This window comes from Pholis gunnellus, assembly GCF_910591455.1.
Source record: "Pholis gunnellus genome assembly, chromosome: 4".
NCBI lineage: Eukaryota > Metazoa > Chordata > Actinopteri > Perciformes > Pholidae > Pholis > Pholis gunnellus.
Window position 1 is genome coordinate 13,760,996 of NC_136530.1, and position 11,909 is coordinate 13,772,904.

The following is an 11,909-nucleotide window of genomic DNA, read 5'->3' on the forward strand; positions in this document are numbered from 1 at the left end:
AACGGGTTTATGTCTGTTGTGAATGTTTTGTCTTGAAGGAAAATAAAACTGTCTGTATACGTATTATTTAAAAAACAAACATATTGTGAAGTATGTTTTCTAGTTTGTTGTTTTTGATGAATCACTGCAACACGTTGGACGTCAGGAGGTTTTTCTTCGTCATAGCGAGGATAAGCATTGGTTTCGGTGCAGATAAAAGTGAAGGGATGTCTATGTCTGTTTACGCTGCACTGATGTTTCTGTTACTGTTCAAAGAAAAGAGTCAGAAACCAAATTTACTGGACGGGTTTCTTTACACTAAAGTCATCCAGATAGATAAACTTCTAGATTTACACGTTTACAACCACCTGCAAAAATATCTTAACATACAGTAAACGTATACCTAAAACTAGAGATACTATTTTTATCTACAAAGGTAAGCAATAGTTAGGGTTTGATAATGACTAATATTTAAAACATTTAATTAGCATTTGAACATTTTAATAGTTTGTTTAATTGTTTTGCCAGAGTAGAAAGCATGGATGTATAAAGAGCAACTGATATGGAGTCTCATTCATTCCTATGAAAGTTGCTCAGTATTGAATGAAGCAAAGAAAAGTTTCACTTCTGAGCACAAAATGATCAGGATGTTCTGATAGTCCTCTGCATTAGAGGGCCCATAAGGAAGGCGCACTAGCATTCCTCTAACCCCGCCTCCCAGCCCTCTGCCCAGTCTCGTTCTCGGGGAAGTTGTTCTTTGGTAGAGCTGCTAACAGCACATAGACATCTGAAACATGATAAAGAGCCTCAACCAGACATGTTATGCTTCCTTTTCAGGTATTTGCAGTTGAAACGTTTCAACACAGCTTCAGGGACTCATCAGCTTTGCAGTAGTTTGCAAATAATGAGGCATAGAATCATTTGCATCCTTTAATATTTAAAGAGTAAAAGAAGTTAAAGACTTTGATATCTTCAGCTTCTGTTTTAACTCACTGAACACATTAAACAGGCAATAAAGAAGATTTTTGTTTATTTATATGTGTAGTCTCTGGATCATTACCAGCGAAGGTGCTGACGTTTCTAACTTTAAAAACTCTTTTTATTGCCCAAAGCCTTGTTGGTGTGTCTACTTGGCTAATGTGTTCTTCCTTGTGACTCAATCATTTCCTCTTAAGGCCTCTGTAGCTGTGCCAAACCAGTTCAGGATGATGCAAGCCTCCTTGTTTCCAGTAAAGGTATTAATCCTTCCTTAATGTCCTTTTAATTGAAAATGAAACATTTTTATATTAGCAGAGCTTTGTTTCAACCTCAGGATTTTAAAGACATGTAATCAGTATTTAACGATAAAGCAAAAATCATATTAATTTACTCACACTTTCAGAGAACAGAGGATTGTCTATCCGGGGCATGTTGTCTGGTACTTGTCCTTTAACTGACCCATCGCCTCCGAAGCCTTTTATAGTAAAGTTTGAAGAGGTGGTCCTTGTTTGCTCAGGTAAACTGATGGGAGGTAGAGGTGTGTGGCACCTCTTCTGACAGTCACAACACTCAGCAGCTGGTTTAGATAGCGTTAAAGGTGGCAGCACAAACAGAGGATTTAGTGGTTGCTTGGTGTCAGAATTTAATCCCATGAGAGTCTTAAGTGTTTGTTCCTCTGATTTAATGACAGGTGGGCCATTTTTGCAGCTGGTTTGGTTCCATTCTACTTGTGCAGCTGTCTTCTTCTCCCTCCTCTTCCTCATCCGGCTCCTTGGCTGCAGCCAGAACAGGCATTAGATTGACACAAAGCCTCATTACATTTTCTGATGTCTCACATGTAGTAACCTTGGCTGAGGTGGAGTTGCTGTTTGATGTGGGAAATGTAATCTTCTCCTTTGACTTTACAGTTCTCATCTTGGGAATGGACATCTTCACTAACACCCACGATTATCGGACAAGTGTCCTGATCAAGTTTTTCTAGTACAACTGTCCTTGTCTTCTTCTCCTCTTTCCTCATTTCAAAATGTCTATACAAACACCTTTGAGAATCTTCTTTGAAATTGTCCAAACATCTCACAAAAAAGCTTAAGATAAAAAAAGTTTGTTTTTACATCTCAGATGTAACAAACTGAACGGCTCCCTTTTCTCTCCAGCAGCTGTGGGAAGACAGTTGAGAACAGTTAGATGACTATGTGGCAGGCTTATTAAACTGGCTGTTATGGTAACATGCACACAAACTCCGCTCAGCGTTTAATGAGTGGGGGGAGAGAAAAGTCTTTGTTATTTGAGGTTATATCAAAGAATGGATTATAGTTGAGCTGAAAGCAGTCGAAGATGATAAAGATGATGCAGGTGACACTGGCTGTATGTTGCAAATTATGACAGGAATTTGTTTTATTAGGTATGCCAAAGATTGTCTATTAATGAGATTAATCACTCAGATTAAAAAATAGAAGACCTGGACCACACTCCAGTCATGCGTGTTTGTATTTATAGTAATCATGCCTTCTTGTGGGCATTATTAGGCTATGACCAAGTCCACAAATACAGTTTCCTCTTAATTGCAAAACTAAATCAACGCCAGTTTGTGTTTGCATCTTTTAAAAGCTGCACAAATGAATATGTTTAATAATGAAAATTGATTAAATGGCTGAAGATTGTGACTATACTATGAGACTATGACTATACTAGCTTGTTTTTCCTTTCCCCAAGAAATAGGAAATAAATACTGCACTAGAGCTGCCCCCTCTTAATCGATTAGTCAGCCAATCGGTCGTTTTGGTCTTCTTCAACTAATATGTCATCAGTTTATTAGTTGTTATGTGCTCCTTGCATGCGGAATGACTTATTCTCAAGAAACTTGTAAGCACATCTCGTAAAATGGGTGCTTTTGTTTGATTCTTTGTGGAGAAACTCAGTTTTACAGATCGATTAAATCAACTAATTGATTGGTCAAAATATCTTACAATGCATCACACATAAAATCCTATGGTCAGATAAAGATCTATAGATGATTGATTGATTACAAAAAATACAAATGCTCTAAAATGTGTAAAATAGAAGTAAATAACAGCAATATCTTGATGCGATTACATACAAAATGTGTAGCTACATGGAGACAGAGCGGAGCTGTCACCGGTCCTCCCTCTTTGTTTGTTCAGTGTCGAGCTATAGCAGCAGCAGAGGAGGAGCTAGCTGCTCACAACATAAACTGACAAACATACTCACCGGTTAACCTTAGTCTTTAGTCCCGACTCTCTTTATTCTTTTTAAGATCCAGACCTTAGCTGTTTTGTCGTTTCTTTTACTTCAGTAAAATGGTAGTTTTGACAGAGAATGAAGAACAGGATTATATGTGAGTGACAATTACGAGTATGTTACGTTAGCAGGCTACTTAGCGTTAGCTTCAATTGCAACTGCCAGTTAAATAACAGTTAGTTCGTTTTATCACGTATGCAGTTGGGAACCGTTATAGATGTGCAATCGTGCCAGTTCTCTTTGCTAATGGTGCTACTTTGGTTGACGTTAATATTCCGGTTTTAAAAGGCCGACAGGTTTAATTATCTGTCTCTGTTAGCCTTTCTTTAACAGCTGGACAGCTAACGTTAACTAACGTTAACCGTTAATTAGCGTTAGCTAACCTGGATATGTTGTTAGTGGTACAGTCTGTGAATTCATAGTGAAATCACGTCTACCAACAAATCAGCTGGCACGCTTTGCTCTTGACACTCCCAACAACACTTATTCAGATTATGTAGAGGTTACCTTGCTAACATGTAAAGTTACAGAAGAGAAACGGACATATATCTAAAATAATCTATTAATGCCACAGCCAGGTTAGCTAAGGGTGTATATGTCAAAGTGAAATTGTATAATCTCTCTTTGTGAACAAACCTAACCAACTCAGGAAGAGGTTACATGGCTCATGTTGCTGTGGTGTAGCCAACAGCCTGCAGGCTAAAAATGGCAACTCAGCAGAGGCGGTGCTGCACACAACACCCACTGACCTACATCTTCCTCCTCTCATCCATTTAACAATACAGCAGTGATGAGACACAAGCAGGCCAGTACAATAGAGGAGAACTATCCAACGCAACGCCCTCATCAACTGTTTTAGCAGCTTGGTGATAATCTTCACCTTTCACATCCGCTGTAGCTGTTTGGCATATTCTCCTCTGCCTTTGATAATCAGCCAAATTAAGATGATGTTGTGTTGATATACTGCATGGCGTTCAGAGATAATACAGTAAGCTACTCGACGTCCACCTCATACCCGAGACACTGCACCGTCACACTGTGAAATGCTGCATGTCCAATTCAAAGCGCATTCTCAGACTGAAAAACAAGACCAGTGCCAGACCGCAAGGCTGCAAATTAGGTCACACAAAAGTCTATTTCCACATCTTGTGTACTGATGAGAAGCATGCTCTCCTGTACTGTGGCTGTCGCTATCACTCTGTCTACCAAAACGTATAACACAGCTGAATCATTAGTGTTAGTTTTCGACATCCTTACAACCTGAGACAATTCAAATGAAGACGATCTGCGGTTACTTTCCCTTCAGGATTTGTGTGACTTAATTGGCTAAATTGACCTCTTGTCGTCTGTCTTCTCAGCCTGATAGAGGAGCGTAAATGCAGCTCCCTGCCCAGCTCTCCAGCCAAGCGAGTGTCTCCCACCAAAAAGAAGCAATTCTTTATCAACCAAGCCATCCGCAACTCTGACTTCATTCCCCGAGCCAAAGGCAAGAAGAGCCTCCGCCGACAGGAGAACAGTAAGCTGTTATTATAAGACGAGATAGAAGTTGTCATCCACTGCAGGCTGAACAATGCCGGACAAGCCTGTGTGTGTGTGTGTGTGTGTGCCAACAATGGACAAAAAAGCATTTGCATTGAATCGTTTCAGAAATACTACAAAAGTACGTTTTGTTTAAATTCATAAATCTGGCAATGATGTTCTGCGTATATATACCAACACTGTCCATCTCTCTCTCTTCTTCTCTGAAAACCAGCACGCTTTCTTGCTAATCTTCTTGAGAGGGACGAGTGCTCCAAAGATGACCTGGAAGTGTGCAGTAACCCAGCGATCCCGTCCATCTTCACTGAAGCCTGCACCAACGGAAACTACATAGAGGTAAGTGGACTTCAGCTGGGCTTAAGCTTTACCGCTCATTAATGCTGCAGAAGTGGCCCGAGGCAGTGCTGTAGTCAAGACCACCTAAACCGAGACAGAGTCATGACAGGGACAAGACCAGGACTTTAGTCTTGGTTTTGGCTCTACTGTTTTTCTTCCGAGCACTTAAGACTATTTAAGTTCTAAGACATTTGAGTTTTGGTGGAGGTTTTACCTTTTCAACTTCCTACAAATGCCAGAGACTAAGAGCGTGCCTTACGTTGATGATCAAATCCTGATAACATCTAAAAGCACCCAATAAAACAAGTGTTAGTTTATGAGTCGACTCCTCCTCCTCGTGTTCTTCTAGCCATGGAACGACTTCATGAATTGCTCTGGCGAGGAGCAGGAGAAGCTGCTGTCTCTGCTGGAGCAGGAGGTGGCCAAGAAGAAAAACACCAACAGGCCCCTCAAAGACGAGCGGAATGGTGAGCGGCTCGAGTCTGTGCTCGTCTGTAAGCTGGTTGTTAAGTGTAAGTCTGAACGTCACTGAATGTCTTCACAGTAAATCCTGCCTTCACAGCTCAGGACTGCTTCCAGAGAATCGATCGCAGGCTGCGAGCGACTCTTAGACGGAAACAAATCCCCATGGTGAGTGACATCTTTTCAACCAGCGTGGTCCAGTCCCCCACAGCAGCGTCGAGCTTCAGTGACAGTTGGATCAAAGGGACTAAACTGCTAATCAGCGCTCTAACCATATGGCGATATGATAACTGGCGGAGGACGTGTTAACCCCAGTAGTTTGACTTCTCTCTCCTGCATCTCTGCTGTGCATCAAACTCCAGAGGCTTCGGCTTGTTGTCTCAAAGTCACCATCGCAAAAGTCTCTTTGTCCTCCTCCGAATTGACCCGTACGTCTTCGGCTGTGTCTGGTTTTTAGAAAACAGTGGCGTGCTGACTCAGCAAGGAAGCCCGCAGACGTTCAGTATTTGGCTCGAGCTCAAACCATGCTTGAGAACACACGATTGTGGTGGAGATCGAACCTTTTAGCTTCCACCTGCTTTTTTTGTTTTTCTCCTCACAGGGAAAACTGGAAGTCCTCGAGGAAAACCTTCTGAGCTTCTTCCTCGATCAACCTCACTCAGTTTACACAACCAACCTCGCCAGCAGGTAGAAATCCTTTTTCCATATTCTGCAGGCCTTAAAAGCCTTAGAAAGTATTAAAACTCTTACTCTTAATATTAGTTATAAAATGTTTTTGTATCTGATTTTGGGCTGTTGGCAGACATTATAAAACTATAAACTAAAAGTGGGAGTTTTGCTGCTGTTAGCTGCAAGTAGGAAGCTCGTGGTGTCATAATGGTAAAGTGTCAGTGAGTGTTAGTGTAGCCAATACTTTAAATTAATTAATACTTTTTCACTGTTTTATTCATTTACCCAGTTTATGGTGATTATCAGGGTCCAGGTCTCGTGTATGTAATTAATGATGTCATTAATCAATCATGGTATACTCTGCTAGGAAAGTACAAAAAAATGTGACATAAAAGTAAATAACTCGAGCCGCGGCTGGATTAACTCCATTATGCTTTCATACTTTGACAGGTATTAAATTACATTCTATGTGATACTACAAAGGTCTTAAAAAGTACATATCAATACTTTGTTTTTATATACGATAAACTTTCATGCCAATAAAGCCACATTGAATTGAATTAGTTCTAAATTCTATTGTTTAAAATTGAAACCTCGATTTAATTTTTTTTGTTAAGTAGCCCTACATATCTGATTCCAACAGTTACATTATGGAAGATGTCTCATAGTAATACAAACCTTTTGTTTAACACACTTTTATTTATGTCCCTACCACCTGACCAACATACAGCTTCCTCACCTGGAAAAGCAGATTATATTAAATTACACGAAGCCTTTATGATCCACACAAAGAGTTGGAGAACAACAGGATGGGAAGAAAATGGCAACTAATTGGCGTTAGACACACAAAGACGAGCTCTATTGATCTGAAACTGGTTGATTGTTTCTGTGCGTCGTTGGAGAACACTGAGGAGTGGAAAGTCATGTCTCTGTTGTTTGTGAATCAGCTTTGAGAGACTGCTGCTCCATGCCGTGTGCCAGTATATGGACCTCGTCTCTGCAAGTGAGTGGAAACACATATAGACATAAATCATGCTAGTCAGCACCTTTTCACCTTAAATATGATTGTTAGCATTAGACAACATTTTGTCAAAGTCAGATTTTTCCATCTGCATTGCCGATCATTCTCTCTATTTTAAGGCAGTAATATTTTGCTACTATTGCATATCTGTGGTAGGTTATTTAGATTTTTCTTTCTGATTTTGGCACATAAAAGGTGACATTTGGGGGAAAACATTGGCAGGAAATATCAGTTAAGTTGTAACGAGCATCAAAAGCTTTGAGACATAACCAAAGCACATAAACAGTATGTGGTCGAGTAAAAGCTTTTTAAACAAGATGCTTTTATAGAAATTAAAGCTACTTCTCTGTTTTTATAATACTGTTTACACAGCCTGGCTGGCGGTACGAAGCCAGCTTAATGTTTTCCAGTCACATGAGAGTAATAAAAGCCCGTTTGTTGGTTGGACCCTCAGGCTCCGACTACAACAGGTCACGACAGACCGAAGTGGTGAACAAACAAGAAGAGTTTTTACCTCCTACACTTCTGCTGTCGGCCTACTTGGAGCAGATGAGCTGAGATAAGGTCCACGCCATGTTTCCTCCGCACAGCTCTGCTGCAGGCAGGAGCTCTGAGAAATGTAGATCATTCTGTATGTGTTGTGTCGTTAAAGAATACAGCTGGAAAATGCCTTTTTTCCTCTGGTTGGTCCCTGGTTTCTGTAGGAAATGTTCCATTCATTTGACCCATAAACACGTCAGAGTTCATTGACCCCCCCCCCCCCCTGTATGTAAACACACGCATACAAACGGTAGCATGTAAATATGCTGACTGTTGGCATGTTAGCGTTCAGCTCAAAGTACAGCTTAACGCGTGTACATCAGGCTAACAAAGTACAACTGGCCTCGCTTTGAGGATAACCCTTCTGATTTAGGTAACTTTAACAGGTTTCATACAAAAACAGATTGTCATGAGCGTTGTGAAAGCATTATGTCAAAGTTAATTGATGAGCTTTAAGTTAAGGCAGAGAGTGTAAACAGGTTATAAACAGTTTATCCACGCTGTGCCTTTTTATGGTGCATATGATAGAATTCCACATATCATTAAGTTTAAATATGACTTTTTAGAATTTAGTATTTATTGCGAAAGACATCATGTTATGTCTGTTCATGAACATTGATTCATTATGACTCGTGGTAATGGGAACACCCCCCCCCCCCCCCCCCTTATGCTGTTTAGGATCTCATATTTAATATTTGTTTTATAAAAACAACATTATCCAAAAACGAATGGAACATTGAATTGAATCCAGTTCTTAGCTCTGTGTTGCTAATGACGAATGACATTTTGCGAAGTGCTAAAACGGAGGAAATGCATCGCTGCCTGAAGGGTCAGCCTGTAGGATTTGTGTAAGTGGTGAGGTGTGAAGCATGAATATTAATAATCTCTCTACATTATATGCACAGACACGTCTCATCGTAGCTGAAGAAGTAAATGTCTGTTGGTATGCTTGGGAAGTAATATCTGTAATATGTGTGAGAAGAAAACTCCTTAAGGTACAATTTCTTGGGGGTTTTCTCTCGGCTGGCTTTATTGCCTCGTCTACACCTGAATCATCTGAAAGATACATTTTAACCAATCAAACTGTTTGGATCCTTCCAGGAACCACTGAGTCTTTGCCAACTTACAAGCTAAAGTACACGATTGTATGGCAGCACGGAGGCTGAGCGGACCCAGTGTCGGCACAGGTTGCTGATGTGCTGCTTTCACTGCTCAGTAGTGTAGCCGAGGTGTAAATGTTACTCCAGCAATGGTCAATAATACAAAATAAGGAACTATACTGTCGTTAAAAACTGCTAACAGCCTTGCACTTCTAGATTTATTCATATGTTTCCTACTACATGCACAGTGCTCACTCAGTTCACACAAAACACACAACTTCTTCTTTTAAAGCCTCTTTTTTACATAGTGTTGTATGGTTTAACGGTATACTGTACAAGCAGTAGATGTGTTACATTGGATGAAAAATAACCACTTTTAAGGTGTTTTGATGGCAAAAACCTGCTAAGTTTTGACTATCAGGTATGTTTAATTTACAACCCCGGAACAGCTCTTCTGCCTTATGAATACAAGTTTCTATGTTTTTTGTTTTCTACATTTCTACTTGACTGGATTTGGGAAACCAACAGAAAATAACCTTAACCCAGATTTTCTTTGTTATATTGTCATTGGCAGTGTAACAAAACTTGACCTATTGGTACATTTTGTCAACAACCAAAGTTTGTGTGTTTGTTTGTGTGGAAATCCAATTTCTCAGGCTCTCAACTTGTCACTCTGAATGTCACGTTGTTTATCTCACATGGTGTCATTTTCTGTGTACTGTATACTTTCTTCAAGATGGGCTTTTTAAATACATGTAGACGTAGTTGTGCTTTGAAAAACATGAACTCAGATGATTGACCTGTGCCAACATATGGATTAAAAAAGCATAAAATAGCCTGAAAGCTTTATACACTAGACTAAGATATCTTGTATGTGTGTGCTACAGTAGCTATTTATAATTATCACTGCATCTATTAAAGGGTTTAAGATATGTCTTCTCCTTTGTCTACTTTTTATTTCAAAATGCTAAAAGCTATGTCGGCTGTCATCCAAATGTTAGATTACTGAAGCTGCTGTGTGAACACGTTTCCTTTTGCTCGTCTTATTAATGTTAGAACGGCGCACATGCAGCTAATGGCGCCTGAGCACATCACTATATTTGTTGACGTGAAGTATCGTCTTCTGCAGACTGACTCTGTGCACCTTTAGAAACAAACTGTCAAAAGTTGTGTCAACAGGATGCTTCGATGAAAATCCTAAAATATTATTTTTAACAGACAATTGGGACAACTGCAGAAGGTCTCTGTTTTATGAGCATAAACCTTTTGTCTAAAACATGTAACACATTTATATTTTTAACCAAGTGATAACCACTATATACTAAACATGAAATAGAAGTACCAGTGACACAAATTAGTTGAAGAATTTAAGCTAAAAATGGTAAATTATACCCGAGTGCTTTATCTTTTAGAAAGATTGTTGAGTGAATATTAACCCTCTCAAACTATTTGAAATACAAAGTGTAGAGTAGTGGACTTCCACTAGATGGCGGACTAGTACAAAGAAATATGGGTCATTACCAGTGGTGGAGGAAGTATTCAGATGCTTTACTACAGTAAAAGTACTAATACCACAAGTCCTGCTTTGAAAATGTTATGTTAGAAAAAGTATATTCAGGAAAGTGTACATTGTACATTCTGCATTGAGTGTGTAATTAAAGTAAACATACAATATATATATATATATATATATATATATACAATATATTCCCTGTGAAATGTAGTGGGGTGGAAGTTTAAAGTGGCATGAGATTAAAATCAAAGACTTCCATGTTGGTTACAGAAACTGACCAACATGTAACAAATAACAACCGTATAGTATGCAGGGCTGAAAGATACTGCTCATTAATATTCAGCTCACTTCCTCTCTTGTACACATTTAGATGGAGATCTTTCAATTGTTCAGGATTTCCTTCCAGCTGTGACATCACAAAATACAGACCATCTCATAGTTTTAAACGTAACGGCACTAAATGTGTCTCAGCTCATTTCCAGTTGAAAGTGCTTGTGAATGAAGTCAGCTGACAGGAAGTGAACATGGACCCTAGCTGTCGCCTAGCAACACAATTCCATTAAAATGCCCTAAAAAGGAGTGTTTCGGACAGATGGTGCACACAGCTATCGGACTGACAGTATGAGACAAATACAGAGGTTTTTAACATTAAAGCATGGAAACGAGTACGATCCTGTAAATGAGCTTCATATGTCTCCTTTAAGTCTGTTTTTGTGATGTGTTGATTTTGTGTACACCCTGAAAAAAAGTAGTTTTTAAAAGTTTTAAGTTCAAACAAAATATTCAGAGGGATTTGGCTTGAACTAGCATGAACGGAAACATTCAAATGTATGGTCATATAGATTTAATAATCATTGTCATTTCAAGAAAACAAGTTATTCAACTACATTGTGTTGTGTACGCGTGTATCGGATAAGAGAAGCGTTTAGAAGAGGCTTCTTTCAATATACAGAACAAACTATTTTAATATTTGCATGTCAAACACAAAGTCAAACACTTCATATTTACATGGAAACAGGACGACTCAACGTGCAGTGATGTGGGCCTTTTCTGCTTATGTGAGTACAGTAAGAATACCGTGGTCTCACTGAGAATACTTGTAGTACTCGTAGCAGTAGAAATGAACAACAGGTAGCACAAATGATGTAAGATTTACGTTGTTGTGGTCATTTAAACTTCCGTCGCCTACTTTTCTTATTATTTTATTGCTCAACATATTAGCGGTATATTTCCTGTGTTGACTACACGCATCAGGAAGTGTTTGATTACTTTGATATCAAGAGTGAAAATCCCTCCAGGCTCGTTTGATTATATTTTTGATTTCTCACTGTGTCAGGGCAACGTACACACTGTTGGATCACACTTCATCTGATGAGGCAGCAGGAGGATCATTTTTCTGTTTCAAATATCTCACGCTCTTTATTTTAGTAAGCAGCTGCAACCAGCTACCGACCAGTCAACACTCCGACTATAAAAATCAGCGAGGAAGCTGACAACAGTTGACGGGATGAGG

At 39.4% G+C, this 11,909-nt stretch overlaps 1 protein-coding gene across 3 annotated transcripts; it reads left to right on the top strand.

Moving 5' to 3' along the window:
- The first annotated feature begins 3,125 nt into the window (after positions 1-3,125).
- On the top strand, positions 3,126-9,800 carry r3hdm4 (R3H domain containing 4). Of its 3 annotated transcripts, none has more exons than XM_079158638.1 (8): positions 3,126-3,313; positions 4,575-4,732; positions 4,970-5,091; positions 5,441-5,558; positions 5,636-5,721; positions 6,155-6,240; positions 7,170-7,225; positions 7,698-9,800. In XM_079158638.1, exons 1-8 carry the CDS (start codon positions 3,276-3,278, stop codon positions 7,799-7,801), a joined length of 768 nt encoding a protein of 255 aa, XP_079014764.1. In that variant the 5' UTR covers positions 3,126-3,275; the 3' UTR covers positions 7,802-9,800. The 3 variants fall into 3 exon arrangements, with proteins under 3 accessions (XP_079014764.1, XP_079014765.1, XP_079014766.1); XM_079158639.1 differs by having other exon boundaries at positions 5,654-5,721; XM_079158640.1 differs by lacking the exon at positions 7,698-9,800 and having other exon boundaries at positions 6,953-7,211.
- The last annotated feature ends 2,109 nt before the right edge of the window (positions 9,801-11,909 follow it).

Excerpts from the sequence above, each read along its gene's own strand:
- r3hdm4 (XM_079158638.1), top strand. The coding sequence starts at position 3,276 with ATGGTAGTTTTGACAGAGAATGAAGAACAGGATTATAT. Across the intron at positions 5,092-5,440 it reads CCAACGGAAACTACATAGAG|CCATGGAACGACTTCATGAA; the intron begins GTAAGTGGACTT and ends GTGTTCTTCTAG. Across the intron at positions 5,559-5,635 it reads CCTCAAAGACGAGCGGAATG|TAAATCCTGCCTTCACAGCT; the intron begins GTGAGCGGCTCG and ends ATGTCTTCACAG.